Source organism: Pongo pygmaeus, chromosome 6, assembly GCF_028885625.2.
Source record: "Pongo pygmaeus isolate AG05252 chromosome 6, NHGRI_mPonPyg2-v2.0_pri, whole genome shotgun sequence".
NCBI classification, from domain to species: Eukaryota; Metazoa; Chordata; class Mammalia; order Primates; family Hominidae; genus Pongo; species Pongo pygmaeus.
Genome location: NC_072379.2, coordinates 87159299 through 87182500, shown reverse-complemented (window position 1 = coordinate 87182500; position 23202 = coordinate 87159299). Strand labels below are relative to the sequence as shown.

The following is a 23202-nucleotide window of genomic DNA, read 5'->3' as shown; positions in this document are numbered from 1 at the left end:
ATTTTTTATGGGAGTTATTAATTTAATCTATTGTTTTGTAAATTCTGTCTTGTCTGCTATCGATACTACTATAGGTATTATTTTAAAAAATGCTTACTGGGCTTTATTTTCCCCTTACTCCTTTATTTTCAGATTTACTCTTTTTTAATCTCTTCTTAATAGCATATTGCTAGATTTTCTTTTTTTTTTTAGTTTTTAATCTGAGAGCTTTTCCTTTAATAGGGGAAGTTGATTCATTTATGTTTATTGTAATCATTGATATGTTTGGATTTAACTTTATTCTTATTTTATAAGATTTTACTTTGCATCCTTTCTTATTGAATATGACTCCTCCTCTAACCTCTCACTCCTTACCCTCTTCCTCTTTCATTGCATTTTTTTTTCCATTCCCCTCTCCCCAATTTGTTTGGGATTTGTATACCTTATTTGTATCAATTTACTGATTACCTTTTAAAGGTTAAGAAACATCCTAAAACATATGCATTTGGAGTTTCAATCTGTATCTGCAATATATTCTGATTTATTCAAGAAAGCTCAGTGTGCTTTTATTTCTCCTTCCCTGCTGTTCCTTGCCTTTTCCCCCATCACTCCAACTACATCTTATATTGAGATAATTTTATATCTAGATTTTTTTCCGTGTGTAGTAAAATTGTTGTGTTTCCATATTTCACTTGAGGGACCATTTTGAGTATAGTATTAATTATGCAAAATTATTTTTCCTTTCAGTTTTGAAAATATTGCTTAACTGTCTTTTTGCAGCTATTACAATCTATGACAATATGCTTGCTGAATACTTTTTCTATTTAGATGCAACCTCTCCCTGAAGTTTTCTGGGAGAGTTCTGTTCAGCCATTGAGCTTATTACTTTTTTAGCCTCTGGGGTTCAAGCAGTTCTGCCTCAGCCTCCCGAGTAGCTGGGACTACAGATGTGCGCCACCACGGCCCAGCTAATTTTTGTATTTTTAGTAGAGATGGGGTTTCACCATGTTGGCCAGGATGGTCTTGATCTCTTGACCTCGTGATCCGCCTTCCTCTGCCTCCCAAAGTGCTGGGATTACAGGTGTGAGCCACCGTGCCCAACCTATTTAAAGTTATCCTTACCTTTGCAATGTTAACTTGTCTTCCAAGGTTTTAGCTTATCTACCCACTGAATTTTATCCTTCTGTTTCAGGATGTTGATTTTCCTAAAATGATTTGTGATTTTTGGTTGTATACTCATATTTGTACTTGAGAATCACTGTCAGCTTATTTTATTTTCTGTAAATTGTCTCTACTGATTTTTTGAAAGGGATTACAGCTTGGGGGATGGGGAGACATTGCTTTTTCTCTGGGTATTGGCTACTTGTGTCCTTGCTCTGCTCAGATACCACACTCTAAGCTGTCTCCTGTGCAGATGCCTCTGCAGCTTGCTTGGGAGGACACTGCAGTCTCAACTGTTTATGTGTTGATTAGTCTCATGTTCACCTAGAGGTTCTTGCTTCTTTTATTTAATAGTCTTCCCCTACATGGTCAGGCTTTTCTCTGAAGTTTTGATTCTGATTACCTTCTTTCAGAATTCTTCAAAATTTCTGATTAGATATTGTCACTCTTTTTTGTTTTCTGCTTCTAATTCTGATTTATTGTTTTTGAAAAATAACTTTTCAGTCATGATGGGGTATTTTGGGTGGGAAGAAAGTAAGAAACATGTATTCAACTGGCCACATAAAATCCCAGTAAATAGTGGGAGTCAGAATCATTGTCCACATGTTATGTGTTTTTTGATAAGTGGTACAGGAGTATACTCAAAAGTAGTGTTCAAGCCCAACTTGAAGAATACAAGTTCTGTACTTCTAAAGTTGGTTATTTATAAAGTACCACAAATATTAGCAACTTTTTATGAATTATATATATATTTATATTGGAATAAATCTCTAATATTTTTCATTCCTTATATAATTATCATTTTCTAATATGCTTTGGTATTACTCTTTTATATAATAGCAACGGTATAATAATAGATCATTTCTTATTGAAATAGAAGGTGAATGCTTCTCCACCATGGAGGACAACACTCCCCTTTTCTTGCTCCATAGTTAAAGTTGGGGTGGGAATTGAGTACAATAAGATTGATGAGGTCACTCCCTCTTAGCATTTTGTTTTGGTCCTGTTGGGATGTGACCTGTCTTAAGAGTTATTTTGTGGCAGCTATACCTTAAGGATTGATTTATGTGTATATAAGAGAGTTCCATTTTGTATTAGTGATAGCTGAGTGATGCATCTTCTGATTATCTGTTTGAATTATCACTAAAAGGTATCAGAAGAGTACCTTTATATAACTGAATATTATACCATCATGATTTACAACGGGATACAGTAAATATTTTCAGCTTTGTCAGCCATATGATCTTTATTGGAACTACAGTTCTGTCGTAGTTTGAAAACCATGAAACAATATACAAGTGAATGACCACAACTATGTTTCAGTAAAACTTTATGAACACTAAAATGTGATTTTCATATTATTTTCACATATCATGAAACTTTATTCTTGTTTTGCTTTGTTTCCTTCAACCATTAAAAAGGGTAAAAACTATTCTAAACTTATGGGATATACAAAAACAGGTGGTGGGCTGGATTTGACCCATGGGCCACAGTTTGCCAGCTCCTAATTTAGAAGATAGTGTAATAACATGTTTAGTGTTCATAACTGATTGAATAAAAAAGGGAGGGGCAGGTTAAAAAACAGTAGATATAGTGCAATTTCATTTATGTAAGAAAGCAATCATCAGCTTACAGATAGCACTGGAAGAACACATATCAAAATATTAACAGTGGTTCCCTGGTTAGCTTATGGGAATAATTTCATTCCACATTGTGTTTATTTGCATTTTTTTGAGTTTTGTACCCTGTTTATTATGTTGTTTTGAAAAATAAATATGTATGCCAGAAAAAACAGTTATTTAAAAAGTGACAGAGAATCTGTACATTCTTAGCAAAATCAGGGTATTTGTTGTTAATTAATTTGACACAATCTGTTTTGTTTACCCTGTGCTTCATTTTTAGCCAACAAGTCCCAAATTTGGAAAAGCTGACTCATATGAAAAGCTGGAAAAACTAGGGGAAGGATCTTATGCTACAGTATACAAAGGGAAAAGCAAGTAAGTTCATTATTTTTGGAATATTTCACATGTACAGTGTATCTGCCCTCTTATTACCAAAAAGCATTTTATTTAAATAATTATTATTTAATATACAATAGATTTTCCTCCCTCAGGGTATCCTTTTTTTTTTTTTTTGGCACGTGTGTAAAACTCATTGGAATTGAGTACCCTGCTAGTAAACAGTTTTTCAGACTGTTCAATTTATTTTTCTGTTTAACGCCCCTCCCCACAACACTGCTTTCTCTTTCAAAGGAGTTGGAACCATCTAATGAGAATTCATTTCCAGGTGAATTATGTGATTAATTTCTCATAGAGATTTAGTGTTGGGAATAGGAGTATTGATTTGACAATGCCAAATATATTGGCCATTCTTGGGGTCTTTTTAAGTTAAGCTTTTACTCCGTCTTTCAAAAGTCTCTTAGTTAAACAAAACGGCAAACTTTTCTTTTTCTTTCTTCCTGTCTGCTTTGGCATCACGCTGCATATATTTTCATATCGAGAAACAACTCTCTCCTCCTTTTCTTCTTTCTCTCCATTGCTCTCTGGGGGTCAGGGCACAGATTTGGAATCTTGAAAATCTTGTCCTCATGTGTTTCTGATTGACCTCCTTAGTCTCCCTTATTGATTAAGGACAGAGAGTTACTGTATTTAGTGACATGTAGTTGTAGATAACGCAATCTCTGCAACAACCACAGAAGTCACAAGCTTTGTTTTACCTTTATAACTCTACCAAATGATGTTGCGAAATAATTTTCTATACCGTCCCTGTTATCTCTTTTCAAAATCTTTATAGAAGATAGGACTTTTTTTTCTGAGACAGCATTTCTCCCTGTTGCTCAGGCTGTAGTACAGTGGCCTGATAACGGCTCATTGCAGCCTCAACCTCCTGGGCTGAAACAGTCCTCTTGCCTTAGCCTCCTGAATAATTGGGACTACAAGCACATGCCATCATGTCTGGCTATTTTTTTAAAAAAACTCTTGCAGAAACGGAATTTTCCTGTGTTGCCCAGGCTGGTTTTAAACTCCTGGGCTTAAGTGATCCTCTAGCCTTGGCCACCCAAAGTGTTGGGATTACAGGTGTGAACCACTGCACCCAGCCAGATTAGGATATTGTAACTTAAGTAATTAAATAAGAAGATGTAGAAGAGAAAAATTCTCTGAAGGATCATTCCAAAGACATAGTTGGAAATTTTGATTATGTGCTAATTTAGGTAATCTTAGGATTTTCAGGAGTGTGGTCTCATACCTGTTTGTTCATGTTTCTTAAGTTTAGAAGATGAAATATTCCTTATCAAGAAAGGTATGTAAGGCAAAAATACTGTGAAGTCAAAAGTAATAGTATTAATTTTGAGAGTTGTAAAAAAAAGTTTGCAAAAATGGTGCAGGGAGCCCTCTTCATTCCACACCTGGGCAGATCTCCAGGCATTTGGAGCACCCGCTTGCTTGGTTCTACATCTTGAGCTGCCCCACTCCTTCTGTCCAGAGATCCTGGTATAGTGGAGCCCTCTTCACTCCATGCCCAGTCAGATCTCCAGGCATTCAAAGCACCTGCTCACCTCATCTGGATTGGCAGCCTCAGTTGCCCCACCCTTCCTTTACAGGAGGGGCCCTTTCTGCTTTACATCCAGGCAGATCTCCAGGCAGTTAGAGCACCTGCTCACTTCGTTCAGCATCCTGAGTCACTTACTCTTTCTGTGCAGAGACCATGGTGCAGCTGGGCCTTCTCTGCTCCACACCCAGGCAGATCTCCAGGCATTTGGAGCACCAGTTCACCTGGAATGGCAGCCTAAGCTGCCTCACCCCTTTCTACACAAAAACTCTGGTGTAGCAGGGTCCTCTCTCCTCCATGCCCCGGCAAATCTCCAGGGATCTGGAGCACTTACACTCCTGGATTAGGAGTTTAGGCTGCCTCCACTTCCTCTGCAGAGACTTGGGGCTAAGAATGTTTCCCAGCTTCATGCTTAGGCACACTCTGGGTGCTTGGTGGCTTTCCACTGGATTCTCCATCAGTGCTGGTGCTTGTGCCTGCCATCCGGGGATGACCATCTTGGCTCCTGCCCCCAGGACTGAGAAGGGAACTCAGAACACTATGGGCTCCACAGATCAGCCCATTGCCTAAGGCAACAGAGAGCATCTCCCCATAAATAAGGATCAAGTATATATCCAGACAGATTGGCTGTAGTAGGTTCTTACCAATAAGTGCCATCTACTGGCTGTAGGTCAAACCGAACAGCCCTATGTAAAAGCTGCTGATAGAAATGCATAGGGCTATAGAAGCAAAGCCAAAAGATCCTACCCAGCATTCTCTGCAGTCACAACACAGAGGGAGTGGGGAGAAGGGAAAGGGAAAGAAAAAAAAAACAACAACACAACAATAATATTACAGAGAAAGAAAGAACAAGAAAAAATCCAATCTGTACAAAAATAATTACAAAAATTATAGTGCCAACATCACCAGGTGAGAAGGAACCAGCACAAGAATTTTGTTATTGTGAAAAATCTGAATGTCATGGCACCACTGAAGGATCACACTAACTGTCCAGCAATAATTCCTGACCAAAATGGAAACTCGGAAATGACAGATAAATAATTCAAAGCATGGATTACAAGGAAGCTTAGTGAGATCCAAGACATGATTCAAAATCTACACAAAGTAACTTCTAAATCAATCCAGGAAATGAAGAAAGAGATGTAACATCTTAAAAGGAAATCAGTCAGCGTTTCTAGAATTGAAAAGCTCACTTAAGGAATTTCAATACAATTGAGGCCAGACGCGGTGGCTCACGCTTGTAATCCCAGCACTTTGGAAGGCCAAGGCGAGCAGGATCATCTGAGGTCAGGAGTTTGAAACCAGCCTGGCCAACATGATGAAACCCCATCTCTACTAAAAACAGAAAAATTAGCTGGGTGTGGTGGCGCATGCCTGTAATCTCAGCTACTCCAGAGGCTGAGGCACGAGAATAGCTTGAACCTGGGAGGCGGAGGTTGCAGTGAGCCAAGATCACACCACCGCACTCCAGCCTGGGCAACAGAGCGAGACTGTCTCCAAAAAAAAGAAAAAAAAGAAGAAAACAGTTGAAAGCTTCAATATCTTAGACCAAGTGGAAGAAATAATTTCAGAGCTTGAAGACCAATCTTTTTAACCCAGACAAAAATAACATTTTTTTAAATGAACAAAATGTTTGAGAAATATGAGATAATGTAAAGTGATCAAACCTACAAATTATTGGCATTCCTAAGTGAGACAGAGAAAAGGTAAACAACCTGGAAAACATATTTGAGGGAATAATCCCAGAAAAATCCCCTAATCTTGCTAGAGAGGTGGATATCCAGATTCAAAAAATCTGGAGAACATCTGGGAAATACTGTATAAAATGAACATCACCAAGACATACTCACCAGGATGTCTAAGGTCAATGCTAAAGAAAAAATGTTACAAAGAAAAAAGCAAGATCACATATAAAGGGAACACCATTAAGCTAACAGCGGATTTCTCGGCAGAAACCTTACAAGCCAGGAGAGTTTGGGGGCCTGTTTTCATCATTCTTAAAGAAAATAAATCTCAGCCAAGAATTTCATATCCCACCAAGATAAGCCTCATAAGCAAAGGAGAAATAAAATGTTTTCCAGACAAGCAAGTGCTAAGGGAATTTTTTACCACTAGATCAGCCTTATAAGAGATCCTTAAGGGTGTTCTAAACATGGAAATGTAAGAACAATACCCGCTACCACAAAAACACACATAAGTACATGGCCCACAGATTCTGTAAAGGCACTATACAATGGAAACTATAATGCAACCAAGTAACAACTTCATGATAGGCTCAAAATGCTATATATCAATATTAACTTTGAATATAAACTGACTAAACCTCACACTTTTAAAGGGCACAGAATTGTAAGTTGGATTAAGGAAAAAGAAACAAGACCTATCTCCCTGCTGTTTTCAGGAGACCCATCTCACATGTGATTACATAAGTAGGCTCAAAGTAAAGGGTTGGAGAAAGATCTGTCACTCAAATGGAAAACAAACAAGAGCAGGGGTCACTATTTTTATATCAGATAAAACAGACTTTAAGCCAACAACAATAAAAAAGGAGAAAGAAGGGCGTTATATAATGATAAAGTTCATTCAACAAGAAGACTTAACTATCATATATATGCATGCAACATTGGAACAACCAGATTCCTGAAACAATTACTTGTAGACCTACAAAAGGACTTAGCCACACAATAATAGTGGGGGCTTCCACAACGCACTGACAGCATTAGACAGATCATCAAGGCAGAAAAGCAACAAGGAAATTCTGGACTTAAATTGACCAACTGGACCTAATAGGCATCTACAGAATATTCCACTCATCAACCACAGAATATACATTCTCATTTGCATTTAGGACAGATGACCATATGCTCAGTCATAAAGCAAGTCTCAATAAATTAAAAAAAACAAAGTCATACCATCCATACTCTTAGACCACAGTGGAATAAAAATAGGAATCAATACCAAGAGGATTTCCCCAAACTTTGCAATTACATGGAAATTAAACAACTTCCTCCTGAATAACTTTTGATTAAACAATTAAAGCAGAAGTCAAAAAATTCTTAGACATAAATGAAAACAGAGACAAATCATACCAAAATCCCTGGGATACAGGAAAAACAGTGTTAAGAGGAAAGTTTACAGCACTAAATGGCTACCTAAAAAAATTAGAAAGATGTTAAATTAACTAACATCACACCTAGAAGAACTAGAAAAACAAGAACAACCTAACCCCAAAGCCAGAAGAAGAAAAAACATAACTAAAATCAATGCAGAACTGACTGGAATTGAGACCTAAAAATATATTAAAAATAAATGAAACCAAAAGTTGGTTCTTTGAAAGGATAAAGATCAATAGAACACTAACTAAAGGAAGAGAGAAGATCCAAATTAGCACAATCAGAAATGACAAAGGTGACATTACGGCTGATCCCATGGAAATACAAAAGATTGTCAGAGACTATTAGGAACAACTCTATGTATACAAAGTAGAAAATCTAGAGGAAATTGGTAAATTTCTGGAACACATATCCTCCCAATATTGAATCAGGAAGAAATGGAAACTCTGAACAGACCGATATCAAGTTCCACAGTTGAATTAATAATAAAAACCTACCAACCAAAAAAAGCCCAGGACTAGATTGATTCATAGCCAAGTTCTACCAGAAGTACAGAGAAGAGACGGTATCAGTTCTACTGAAACTATTGCAAAAAATCAAGGAAGATGGACACTGCCCTATCATCGAGGATGATGAAGCTAGCATCATCCTGATATGAACAACTAGGAAAGAAACAATAAAAACAGAAAACTACAAGCCAGTATGCCTGATGAACAAAAACCTAAACAAAATACCAGCAAACCAAATCCAGTAGCACATCAAAAAGATAATTCACCACAATCAAGTAGGCTTCATTCCTGGGATGCAGGGTTAGTTCAGAATTCACAAATCCATACATGTGCTTCACCACAAAACAGAATTAAGAACAAAAACCATTTGATCATCTCAGTCGATCTGTAAAAAGCCTTTGATAAAATCCAACATCCCTTCATGATAAAGACCCTCAATAAGCTAGGCATTGAAGGAACATAGTTCAAAATAATAAGAGCCACCTATGACAAACCCACAGCTAACATCATACTGAACTGACAACAGCTGGAAGCATTCCCCTACAGAACTGCAAAAAGACAAGGATACCCACTTTCGCCACTCCCATTAAAACATAGTACCAGAAGTCCTAGCCAGAGCAATCAGGCAAGAGAAAGAAATAAAAGGCATCCAAATAAGAAAACAAGTGAAATTATCCATCTTTGCTGACAATATGATTCTATACAGAGTCTAAAGACTCTGCCAAAAAGCTCCTGGAATTGATGAATGACTTCAGTACAGTTTCAGAATATAAAATCAATGTATAAAATCGAGCATTATTTCTATACACCAGCAACATTCAAGCTGAGAATTAAATCAAGAATGCGATTTCATTTACAATAGCCACAAAAAATTAAAAGGCGTAGGAAAATGTCTAACTAAGGAGATGAAAGATCTCTGCAAGGAGTACTACAAAACATTGCTGAAAGAAATCATAGATGACACAAACAAATGGAAAAACATTTCATGCTTTTAGATTGGAAGAATCAATATTGTTAAAATGGCCATGCTGCCCAAAGCAATCTATTGATGCAGTACTATTCCTATCAAACTCCCAATGTTGTTTTTCACAGAATTAGAAAAACATATTCTAACATTCATATGGAATCAAAGAAGAGCTTGAATATCCAAAGCATTCCTAAGGGAAAAGAACCAAGACAGAGGCATCACACTACCTGAATTCAAACTATATTATAAGGCTACAGTAACCGAAACAGCATGATACTAGTACAAAAATAGACACATAGACCAAAGGAACAGAATAGAGAACCCAGAAATAAAGCCACACACCTACAGCCACCTGATCTTTGACAAAGTTAACAAAAATAAGTGATGGGGAAAGGACTGCCTATTTAACAAATGTTTCTTGTATAGATGGCTGTCCATATGCAGGAGAATGAAAGTGGATCCCTCCCTTTCACCATATATAAAAATTAAGATGGATTGAAAATTTCAACGTAAGACCTCAAAACTGTAAGAATCCTAGAAGAAAATTTAGGAAACATCGTCCAAGCATCGGCCTTTGGGAACGATTTATGACTAAGTTCACAAAAGCAATTGCAACAAAAGCCAAAATTGATAAGTGGGACCTAACTGAAGAGTTTCTGCACAGCAAAATAAATTATCAACAGAGTAAACAGAATGGGAGAAAATATTCAGAAACCGTGTATCTGACAAAGATCTGATATCTAGAATCTCTGAGGAACTTACACAATTTAACAAGCAATAACCAAATAACTCCATAAAAAGTGAGCAAAATACATGAACAGAAACAGACACTTCTCAAAAGAAGACATTCAAGCAGCCAACAAACATGAGGAAATGCTCCACATCACTAATCATCAGAAAAATACAAATCAAAACCATAATGAGATACCATCTCACATCAGTTAGAATGGCTATTATTAAAAGTCAAAAACAGGTGCTGGGAAGGCTGTGTAGAAAAGGGAACGCTTATACACTGCTGGTGAGAATGTAAATTAGTTCAGCCACTGTGGAAATCAGTTTGGAGATTTCTCAAAGAACTTAAAACAGGAACTGTCATTCATCCCAGCAGTCTCATTACTGGGTATATATCCAAAAGAAACGAAATTGTTCTACCAAAAAGACACATGCATTTTTATGTTAATTACAGCACTGTTCACAGTAGCAAAGCCATGGAGTCAACCAACATGCCCATCGTAGTGAACTGGATAAAAAAAATGTGGTACATATACACCACGGAATATTACACAGCCATTAAAAAGAATGAAATTGTGTTCTTTGCAGCATCATGGATGTAGCTGGAGGCCATTATCCTAAGTGAATTAACACAGGAACAGAAAACCAAATATTGCATGTTTTCACTTATAAGCGGGAGCTAAGCATTGGGTACACTTGGACATAAGTTGGGAACAATAGACACTGGAGACTGCTGAGTGGGGTTCCTGAGGAACGGGGAAGAGGGTTGAAAAACTTTTGGGTACTATATTTACTACCTGCATGACAGGATCATTCATATCCCATACCTCAGAATCATGCAATATACTAATATAATAAACCTGTACATGGAGCCCCGTAATCTAAAATGAAAGTTGAAATTATTTAAAAAGTATTTTTTTAAGAAAATTTGAATGAACAGTCAACATGATAAGGGATAAAAAACAAAATCCAGAGGACTGTTAATAACCATATTGCTTTAGAATTTTGGAATGTCAAAGTAATGGTCTAAATGATTGAGTTAATCTTAACAGGGGTTGTGTCCCACATTTTAATATACTTTCCTAAAGAAAAATAGCAGTACTTTACCATATAAAAATTACTTCTACTAAATTTAGTGTCAATAACATGATAACTACCCTTTATTAAGCAATTATTTTGTGGACAATATAGTACATCCCTTTGTCTCATTTACTCCTCACAATGCCATATGAGGTGGGTCCCATTATTGTCATCTTCATTTAACAGTCAGGAATCTTAGCACTTAGAGAGGTTTAGCATCTTGCCTATGTTCACACAGGTAGTTAGTGGAAAAGCTTGTTTAGCTCATTCCCATCTGGTGGCTTGAAGCTATTCTTTTCCTAATCAGTACACCATTACTGCTTCCATAGTGCAAGACCTTGGAAAGATGTGATCCTCTTTGAATATTCCAAATAGTTCTCACATATACTCTGACTTGTTTTAATTATGACTCAAATAGAAGCAAACACTATTTCTTTATAAGAAAACAAACCAAACACTTGGAAGTTCCTACCCATTGAAGATGTGCTCAGCTGATCTCCAGATGTGTTAATAACTCTATTAAATTTTTAACTTGAAGATTTATTTCAAAATCTTGGAGATAGTTGAAGAATTTTTCATTTATTATGCCTGAATAAAAGAAAGACTTTAAAAGTACCTATAATCTTTGAGAAAGATGGTTCTGGACAGTTAATAGTTTTCACTCTAGTAGGTATTAATTTATCTTGTTAGCATTTCTTGAGCAGTTTCAAGCCTCCTGGTCACATGTAGTACTTCATTTACTTCAGGTGGAGATGAAAGCCATTGCCTACTCACCTGCTTTAAGAGATGACAGGCTGCCTGGCTTTGCTTGCATTAAGGTGGCTAAGTCAGGCTGAAGAATAACAGCTACATGTCATATAGCAGGACTTGAGAGCTAAGTTTGGTGTGTCCCTATAGTGCTATATAATTTAAATAGCCAACTAATTGTTGGGATCCCTATTCCAGTACTCCTCACCATTCTCTCATAAATGTCTGCATCCCAACTGCCATCTTTAAACGTAATCTTTTGCATCCTCCCCAAGAACAGCTCTCATTATCTTGCAGTGAAGCTGTCTGGCATTTGTAGAGATACTTGTGATTTTCAGTTTGTGAGCATTTTACACATATGTGTTGGTTTACAGGTGTCATGTTTGGATTTTACCATAAGCTTCATTGTATTCATTTGCTAGGGCTTGCAATAACAATGTCCCACAATCTGGGTGGCTTAAACTACATGTACTTTCTCAGTTCTAGAGGCCAGAAGTCTGAAATCAAGGTGTCTGCAGGGTAGGTTCCACCTGAGGATTGTTAGGGAGAAACTGTTCCTTGCCTCTCTCCTAGCTTCTGGTGATGTGCTGGCAATTTTGGGCATTCCTGGCTTGCAGGCGCATCACCCCTCTTGTTGCCTTCTCCACATGGCATTCTCCCGGTGTGTGTGTGTGTGTGTGTATGTGTGTGTGTGTGTGTGTGTCTGTGTCCAAGTTTTCCCTTTCTGTCAGGACATGAGTTATATTTGATTAAGGTCCACCCTAATGACCTCATTTTGATTTGATTGCCTCCATAAAGGGGTCATTTCCAAAAAAAATGCATTCTGAGGTGCTTGGGGTTAGAACTTCAACATACCTTTTTGAACAGTTCAATCCATAACACTTACTAGTGTCAAACCTCACTAACTTGGCATTGCATTCATGACAGTGTTGTTCTTTTTCTGCCTCTAATACATGTCATTCATCCGTTACCTATTTGTTCTTTTTAAAACAATACAAGCAAAGGATATTTATTTGCCCCATCAAGAGATTTGTATAATTCTTTTTTGTTTGTTTGTTTGTTTGTTTGTTTGAGACAGGGTCTCACTCTGTCGCCCAGGCTGGAGTGCGGTCGTGCATGCAGCCTTGGCTCACCGCAACCTCTGCCACCCAGGCTCAAGCGATTCTCCTGCCTCAGCACTGCGGAGTAGCTGGGACTACAGGCACGTGCCACCACACCCAGCTAATTTTTGTATTTTTTTGGTAGAGACGGGATTTTGCCATGTTGCCCAGACTGGTCTCAAACTCCTGAACTAAAGCGATCCACCCACCTCGGCTTCCCAAAATGTTGGTATTACAGACATGAGCAACCATGCCCAGTGGGTGTGTGTAATTCTTGATTGTGGAGTAGTTGCTGTTTGGCATAGTTCAGAAGCTTGAGGAGGAATAGAAAGTGTTTTTAATTATTCTTGATTCTTTCGGATCTCTTATCCATGTAGGAACACATACACTGGAGAGAAGTTAACTGAGATTCCTATACAGGTAGTCTGCTTTGTAATGAGCTTTTCTTCTAACAAATGGATGGTTGACGCTGTTCACATCAACATACAAAACTCACAAATATGCTTTTAAGAAAAAGCTTTGAACTTACCACATTCTCATATTTGAGTAGAAAGTTTTTGTTTTTTGATCAGTGTTCTCCAGATTTCTTCTCTGTCTCTCTCTCTCTGTCTTTCACTGTCTCTTTGTCTCTCTCTCTCTGTTTTTATGTTTAGATGAGGGGTGGCAGTTATCATTACTTCTGACTGCTGACTGCTGATCTCTCTTCTGGTTTGGTTTTCTGATTATGTTCTCTCTTCTAAATTCCTGTAGCATTTAATATAGGATTAAAAAATTATGCATTGTATAATACTTTGGAAAATTAAAATATATGGCATTTTAAAATGTCTTTAATTCAGCACCTTGAAATCATCTTTTTACCTCTCAGTTTACCAAGGACTTCTGTATATTCAGAGATGTGTTAATATTTTTTGAACTTATTCAACTAGTGATGAATATTCATTATATTGTTTATAATTATGCCTTTTTTATGCTGTCGGTGAAAAAGAGGTGACTCAGATGAGGATTCTGCCCTTGGGAAACTTAATCTTGAAGGGAGATGGTACAATACATAAGTAATTGTATATAAATGAAGAGGTATCAATACTATATTCTATATAAGCTAGAACATAGTGAGAAAGGCCCAGGTACACAGTGGCTTGTGCCTGCTATCCCAGCACTTTGCAAGGGCAAGGCGGGTGGATCACTTGAGGCCAGGAGTTCGAGACCAGCCTGGCCAACATGGTGAAACGCTGTTTCTACTAAAAATAGAAAAATCAGCTGGGTGCGGTGGCATGCACTTACAATCCCAGCTACTCGGAAGGCTGAGGCACGAGAGTCGCTTGAACCCGGGAGGCAGAGGTTGCAGTGAGTCGAGATTGCACCATTGCACTCCAGCCTGGGTGACAGAGCGAGACTCTGTTTAAAAAGAAAAAACCGTAAAACAAAAACATCCAGGTGAAATGGTGTGGGGTTTCAAAAGGAATGAAGAGAAGATGATGTCGACTAAAGTATTTTAAATGTTTTCTCTCCAGTGGCCACTGATTGAGTTTAGAAGCCACATCTTTGTGTGCTTTTAAATCAAGCTTCCCTCATCACTATATGTCTTTGTGGAATCCTTGGCACTGTTCCCTTTTTGGGCTTGCTCCTTCCCCGCAAGCAAATATAATGAGATTTTCACTCGTTGGTTATCAGACTCTCCACTAAATTTGTTGAACGTTGAGGGCCTTAAGCTAAAAGTAAACAGATTCACTTTGATTATTGTGGCAGTTTTGGTTAAGCAAAAGGGTTTTGTTTGAGTATTGAAGTGGAATTGGCTTTAAGCAATATGATCTGGGAGGATTGGTGGTTTGCTTTTATGCAAGGGCACTCATGAATACCTGGTTGTTGAAAATAAGAGCTACTACCTCTCACAACCTCAAGACCCAAAGTTGAGACATAGTGGGACCCATATTCTCCTCAGTGTACTTTGATCTGCTGGTAGATCACACCTGAGTCCTCCAGGTTCTGCACCCTACCTCAAGCAGTGAGTAGGTATGAGTCTTTGCTCTCCCTGGGGCAGGGTCCTCTCCTTTCTTTCCTACTGAATCTAGCGGGTATGCGAGTCTATAGCTGCTTTTGATTTTCTCAGACTTCACATGCCATTTAGAGGAAAAACAGCTTGCTCTTTGTTCTGCTTCTAGAATTGGAGTATTCAGACTAAGTTGTCCCACAGATGATCCTGATCTCTGGTCACTTTCTCTGCTTATGTTCAGTTTCTGTTGAGGTGAAGATGCCAAAGCGTTACTTCTGCAGGAGCCTGCCAAAGAAAAGCCTGCCCACACTGGTTTGTGCCAGCCATAAATTGTTATCTCACAGGTCAATGAGAACAATGAAGGAATTTGCTCACTTTATGTAACATGAGATTTATGTGATTGAAAGTACCAGTCTTCTTTTAGCATTTCGTCCTGCCAATTTGTGCTGAATAATTGAACTTGACTTAAACGACCTCATAAATTGAGAGACTATGCCAAACCAAGACTGAAATATACTAAATACATTTCAAAGAGCGCTTCAAAACCCCAGGAGAAATAGGGAGGAAGAAATGCTGTTAATTAAAACAAGCAGCAGCACAAGAAGAAAGGCAGCAGCAGTTAACCACCTTTTCACAATATGTGAGATTAAAGATGCAGTTCTTGCTTGCACTGAAGGTCAACTTCATTGAAACACTATCAGGAGGAGTTTGAAGAATACTAGAAGTCAGTAATCCCCAGATGGAAAACACTGGACTCCTGGTTCATTGAAGCTGCAGTCTTAAGTGTTGACACCTAGACTGTCATGTGGACTTCAGAGTCCGGAGAGGTTACCTGCCCACAAATGGGAGCTTTCTACAAAGAGACACTAGTCTGATTACATTTTACAAGCTCTGCTGTAGGATGCTCCCAAGGCCCACTCTGTTTCTCATTAGGTCTGCTCTGACTTCTTTTAGACTTTGGGCTCTTGGACCAAAGCTTATTATTACAGCTCACTTCAAAGATCAAACCTGTAACCACACTATTTAATCAATGAAAATAACATCACAGTATAATACAATCAGTGTTAGTTTTATAATTTAATGACAAAATACAGCATTACAATGTGTAACAGGAGAAACTGAGGGAAGAAAAGCTAACAGAGTAAATGCAGTTCACTATGTGGGATTTTCCGATCTGTGTTCCTTCAGATCTGTGTATAGGTGAAAGTTTGAAAAGTAGGGTTCCTATCCTTACCTAGTCCAAGGAGGAAAATAGCCCACCCACCAACATCTGCTAATTTTATTTTATTTTTAAACCCTAAATCCTACTCAATTGCAAATTCAGCCCTGACATCCTTTAGAGGAAGAATGCAGACATTAGAGTCTGGTTCATTGGTACAGCTGGTTTCATTTAGCTTGCAGCAGATAAACAAACAATGCTTAATCTTTTTGATGAAAGTGACAGTGAGGATATTGTTTAAGCAAGAAGATGATTTTAATTATTAGACTAAATTGTGTTGGAATAACTTTCCTATTAGACAGTGTTTAAACGTATTGGCCTCTCTTAGCCATGTTTATTATCAGGGTTCTTTGATCATTTGGACAGGAGACCCTCAATACAATCAGTGATATTTGCTGTTGTTAAAATTGTGGTCATATGTCAGCTATGCCCATCTGGTGGAAATGGAGGCATTCTTTGGGGTTTTTTTTTAAAGAGTTAGTGTAGAAATGTTCAATTACTGAAATAATTGAAAGTCATTATGTGAGGACTCCTAAAACCCCTCTCCCAAAGTGGTTTTTGAGGAGGACTTGGGGAAGGATATGATTGACTTCAGGTTAAAGCATACCCACATTCCTGAGCTGCTTTATTGTTACTGTCATCCTTTTGTTTAAACCAGGATGGTAGGGAAGGAGCATTTCTAGTCTAAACCAGTGGTTCTCAACTAGGGATAATTTTGTTTGCCAGGATATATTTGTTGGTGTCTGGAGACATTTTTGGCTTTCACAACTTGAGGAGTGGTGGTGTCACTGGCATGTAGTGGGTAGAGGCCAGAGATGCTGGGAAATATCCTATGAATGAACTGGACAGTCTCCTGCAACAAAGAATTATTCGGCCCAAAATGACATTAGTGCTAAGATTGAGAAACCCTGGTCTTAACAAGAAATGCATGGAGGCAGTGTCTATTTAAAATAGTGCATTCCTTTTGAGGTTGTGGTAACTCTCTACTGTGTTCTGTGGGCTGAGTGGGCCAGGTAATAGGTGTGTAGTGGTGAACAAAATTGACAGGGCCCCTGTTTTTATTAAGCATATTATCCAGTGGGGGAGGCAGAAATTAATCAAGTCAGCAGACAGAATCTGTAATTGTAAATTATGTAAAGGAAAAGAGAGCTGAGGAAGAATTAAGACAGAGAGTAGTGGGTTATGTGTATTTGCATAAGAGAGGGGTATAGATAGTAAATATACGTTGGATGGATGGAAATGGAAGCCTTGTTGAGGAGAGGACATTTATGCCTAGATCTGAAGGAGGAGATGTCACCAAGCAGGTAAAGAGCAGGCACAAGAGTGTTTCATGCCAGGCCCTGAGGCGAGAAAGAGCTTGGTGTGTTTTACACCAAATGAAGGAGCTAATTTCATTTTATTTTTTGAGGTGTGGTAGGACCCATAGTTTTCTCACTGTACTGGGATCTGCTGCTGGGTCACATCTGAGTCCCTCTAGGGTTTGGCACCCTCCCTCAAGTTGTAAGTAGGTGTGAATTTTTGCTCTCTCTGGGATAGGGTCCTCTCCTTTCCTTCCTACTGAATCAAGGGGGTATGTGAAAAGTGAGAGAGCACAAAAACAATGAACAGATAAGTTACAAACATGACAGATATTAATACAGGTCTATCAAAATCACTTAAAATATAATTGTTCTAAATATACCAATTAAAAGACAGAGATTGTCAGGGTGGATAAAAAAACAAGACTCAACTATATTTTATCTATGAACTATCCTTTAAATATAAAGATGCAGATTAAAAGCAAAAAGATAGAGAAATATATGCCATGTTAACGCAAATTAAAAGCTGGAAGGCCCGGTGTGGTGGCTCACCCTTATAATCCCAGCACTTTGGGAGGCTGAGGCGGGCAGATTACTTGAGATCAGGAGTTTGAGACCAGCCTGGGCAACAGGGGGAAACCCTGTCTGTAACAGAAAATACAAAAATTAGCCAGGCATGGTGGCACATGTACCTGTAGTCCCAGCTACTCAAGAGGCTGAGGCAGAAGAATCGCGTGAACTTGGAGGCAGAGGTTGCAGTGAGTACCACTGCACTCCAGCCTGGGCAACAGAGTGAGACCCTGTCTTAAAAAATTAACATAGCTGCAGTAGCTGTGTTAATTTCAGACAAAGCAAGTACTTCTGATGATTCAGAAGATCATCAAGATTAAAGAGACGCATTACATGATGATAAAGAGCTTAGTTCTCCAAGAAGACAACCAACTTTATTGTATACACACCAAACAACAGAGTGTCAAAATATGTGAGGCAAAAATTGATAGAACTGAAAGGTGAAATGGACAAATCCACTATGGTGGTTGTGACTTCAACACCACTTTGTCAGTAATTGACAGATTAAGCAGGCAGAAATATCACTAAGGATTAGATGATCTGATCAGTACTGCCAAAATAAACAAAGTGGAAGCTGCCAATATTTCAAGGCCTGGACCGAGAACTGGCACAGCGCTCCTTTCACCTACTCTTGATCAAGTGTTCAAAGATACCAGATCCAAGAGTAGAGGCCGTAGACCACATCTCTCAATGAGGAGTGTCAATGAATTTGGGGGCCGTGTTTTAAAACCCCATATAGAGTTTGGTTTTTATTCTAGGCTGAATTAAATCTTTGCTCTCATCTTTGTACAGAGTTCTCTCAGCTATCCGTTCTGAACATGTATTTGCTGACTCCTTTTTGGGTTAATTTCATTATATTTTAGATCTCTCCTTGAGAAGAGTAAAGACACAGGGTGGGGAACATCACACACTGGGGCCTGTCGTGGAATGGGGGGTTGGGGGAGGGATAGCATTAGGAGAAATACCTAATGCAAACGATGAGTTAATTGGTGCAGCACACCAACACAGCACATGTATACATATGTAACAAACCTGCATGTTGTGCACATGTACCTTAGAACTTAAAGTATATATTAAAAAAAAAAAGATTCTGTTTAATATAAATGGCTTTGTATAGAGGGGGCCCTTCTGTCCTAGTGTACCCGGCACAGTTCTGGTTTATGCTTGTCATTTTTGTGATTATTAATAGTGCTCTTTTTACTCTGAATACTGTCCCATTTGGATGATAAATTATATGATCATATTATATAATTTTTATTTTTCAGGAAACTTGGTAAAATATTTTGCCAAAACCAAAATTTGATTAGAATATGTTATTGCGGGATCCAACTGAGTATTTAGAGCCATTAATGTCAGTGAATCTGTGGGAGCATTTTTGAACAGTTTATGAGTGCTGTTGAATCTGTAATGCAGATTTGTGAATTGATTTTAAAAGTTTCGTGGGAGGTTAATGAACTTTATGTACAGTTCTTAGAAAGTTCTGGCAATTAGACATGATTTTTGTGAAATAGGAACTAATCAATCTAAAATTCAAATGACCTACTCAGGTGTCTTACTACTCGTAACATAAATATTAGGCTTAGAGTAATTCAAGATAGCTGAAATGCTGGAAATGTGAAAGAATTAACAAGCTGGGGTTTGGGTGAAATTAGGTGCTGTTAGAGCTCAAAGCTAACAGGTTGCAGTGTCAGTGAGTTTTAGTCAAATGCTCCCAGTCTATTTAACACTGGCTCATACAAAAGAAGTGTACTATACTACTAGTAGGAATTATAACAATGGAGAGATGGCAGGTACCTTAAAAATCTAGGATTGCAATTTGCATAGAGTAATTCAGTGCAAGATTGTATGGTAGACACTGTTGATGTTGGGGAGATTATCAGACAGAAAGGAAATTATTTTAAAGATTTCAGGCGTAAGACTTTTTTTTATGCTTAATGGTTGATTCTTGAGCAAATACGTTTTCCCTTCCTTCTAGAGTTCTGAGGAAACAGACATAACATTTGCCTGTATAAACACATTCTTTGAATTTTTAAAAGATAATTCTGTCTCTAGTTCAGAAGGGTCTCTTTGGGATTGCTGTGTTTTTAACTATCTCTGTTTTCAGGGATTTAAAATAATCAATGATCCTAGAGATCTGCAAGCATTGTCTGAGCTGAGGGAAAATTGTAAACATCAGGCACTTTGGTTAGTAGTTGAAAGACCTGTTGTAACCCAACAGAGAATAAGGTAGAAGTCATTCCTAATTGGCCTGATGGGTGAGACAGGAGAGTGAATTCTCACGCAGCTTAGCAGTCAGCATAGGTATTGACAGACAAGCCCCTGAGGAAGCAAAAGAGGAACCAAGGGCTTTTGTTGTATGTCTGATCAAACCTCTTAGGAGAAAGAAGAGGGAAATTGAGATATTGAGAAACCAAATAAGTAGTGTTACAAATGAGGCCTATTGGGAGTCCCAAAGGAAGCCAAATTCCTAATGAGAAAGCAACAGTCTAGGTTAAACAGTGACTTTTTTATTAAAAAAAGTTATTTTTTTTTTACTTCTTGTTCTTGAGAAAGTTTCACAGCTAAGTGCTGGAGAGTTGAGGGCACCTGGAACTGTGCCCAAAGCAGAGCATAAAGGATTATTAAATTAAAAGAATGTGTATCATCTCAGTGAAACAGAAGGGATGAAATAACAGACCACCAATATTTAGAGCTGGGCAAAGAGAGAAGCAAAGAACAGAGGAGGAGAGATTGTCTAGAGAGGTGGCGAGAAAACCAGCAAAGTACCAAGGTAGAAAGAGAGTTTCAAAGAGCATGGACGATGATGTCAGATATTCAGAAAAGTCAAATCAATGAATCCTGAAAGGAATTTATTACATTTTACAACTAGGAAGGTTTTTTTTTTTTTTAGAATGTTAAGGGACTGGTGGGGATGGATACTAATTATTTTGTGTTGAAGAGAGAATGGGGGATGAAAAAATGTAGGGTAAAACACATATAAGCTACTCTGTTTAGCAGTGAGGCAGGGAAAGAAAAGAGAACTAGAAGAAAGGGGAGAAGTGTTTTGTGTTGTTTCAGTTTTAAACTAAATGGGAAATAATCGAGTATGTATATAGACTATGACAAAGGAGTCAGTAGAAAGAGAAAAAGTTATTAAGGAAACACTTGAAGTATATTCTTGATGAAGAAATCTGAGGAGCTCTATTTTCTCTGTCACTTGAATTTTATTTCATATGCTCCATGTAATTGGTCTTCCTGTTTCTTTTTCTGATAATGTGTAGATATGAAATAGCTCTTTTTATTGTCAGCTTCATCTCATTTAGGATCTAGACCTATAAGAGAATTATCCTTCTTAAATATCTTTTATTTTTATTCATGTTCTTTTGAAATTCAAATATATCATGGAACTCTCTGTGTAGCACATTTGTTTTTCTTCTTTGCTCCATTTTCTTCATTGATGCTAGTTGTGATTTTTTTTAATGACGTCTGTTTTTTTGTGAATTTTCTTCCTTGATACCACTTCTTTCTTTGTAATTTAGAGTTATGAAATAAAGCTACTATTTATTGAACACTGCATTTTTTTTACCTGTAAAATTAGGGTTAATAATAGAATTGATTTCATACACCTATGAAGAATGTATGTAAGCAAATACATTTAGTGTTTAGAACATTGTCTCACATAAATGTTCAATGAATATCAACTACTTCTTTTTCGTTTCTTATAACAATCCTGGAAGAGATTTGATATAATACAATTTCCCTTATTTTATGGGTGAAGAAACTGAGACCCATAAAGTTTGAGTAATTTGCCTACAATCACACAGCTAAGTGCTGGGGCCAGAATTCAGATCCAGTTAGTTCAGCTCCAGAGCTGAGTTCTTAACTTTTACCATTTTTTTTAAACTTCAAAATCTGCTTTCTTGAAATCTATTCTTACCCTACCCTTCTGTCATGCCATGACTATGCCAATTGTAAGATCCAGGGTCAGGTTTGAGCCCCAGCCGAGGTCCGAGGGGAGTGGGTAGATGGGCCGATAGCTGAAAGAACACTCGGGGGCCATAGGCAGGTGAATATGGTTTTATTCAGCAGCTCTCTCATCAACAGCTCTCTCACACTGTCCGCCTTTATCTTGGCTGTCTGCTCTGGCTCCACAGCTCCTCTCAGCAGCCAGCTCTGCCGCTCTGGCTGCTCCCACACATAGCTGCCCGGCCAGCTCTCCCTTGCCTTCAGTGTCAGCAGCTTAACTCCTTCCCTCTGGGCATGAATGTGAGCCATATCGAGCCATGCAGTACCCTGGCTCCCCTCTGTCCATCTGCAAGATGGACAACTCTGGTACTCTCTTTTTCTCTAGGTGCAATAGCCAAGCCATGCCACGCCGTACTGACCCATGCTGAACCGAGCCCCCCATGCACAGCGTCAGCAGGGCAATTATACCTTTAACAGACAATAATGGCTTAGAGCCAAGTATGAACTTACACAAACAGGTTATTTAACAAGTGGAGTATGTGCCTACGTCCTAAACTCGCTGAGTCATGCAGGTCTGGATGTCTGCCTCGGCCTATTTCTTGACCAAAGCACATCTATGTACCTTATACCTTCCTTGTTAATAATTAACTCTAGGGTACATAGCCAATTTCTTGCATAATTCTCTTATTTTCCCTCTGTATCAATGCTGTTTTTTCTCTCTAGTCATTTATTATTAATATTCTCCACTGTTCTAGGCAATTCCACAGTGAAATCTTAGCTATTTTCCCCCCTTGTTTCACCAGAGTGATTTGTGAGTTTTGATATAGTTGGTGCCTGCATGAAATAGAGCTCTCACTGCCCACCTTCCCTTTCTGTCAGATAGATTTATTTTGGACAAGGTTTTCTGTTCCTTTGCTGCCTTCTCATGTGGACTTCAGCCCAAGATTTGATGGGCTCCATTTCTCTTACTACCTTTTTATTCATTGTCATATAAGCATATGACAAACATAACTCTTGACTCGCCAGCACCTTTCAACCCTTTTATTCTTCTCACAAATAACATAGGAACTAATATTATAGTAAGAACTATACCTGAAAAAGTAAAATTTTTTCTAACAGGTTTTTGAGTAAATCAGAATCTGAGCCCTGTTGAGCCTCCACCTGAAGTATATCCCCAGCTTTTGCTGTGAATGTAGTTTTCAAAATTGAGTTGAGGAGACATTGATTCTCTCAACCTGTTGTG

General features: G+C 38.2%; 1 protein-coding gene across 7 annotated transcripts in view; it reads left to right on the top strand.

Moving 5' to 3' along the window:
- CDK14 (cyclin dependent kinase 14) overlaps positions 1-23202 on the top strand; it is a 592881-nt gene that overhangs the window by 145326 nt on the left and 424353 nt on the right. For all 7 annotated transcript variants that reach the window (XM_054495986.2, XM_063667603.1, XM_054495990.2 and 4 more), the window contains one exon: positions 3043-3137. In XM_054495986.2, the coding sequence (XP_054351961.1) occupies positions 3043-3137 (95 nt within the window). The remainder of the gene's footprint in view (positions 1-3042; positions 3138-23202) is intronic.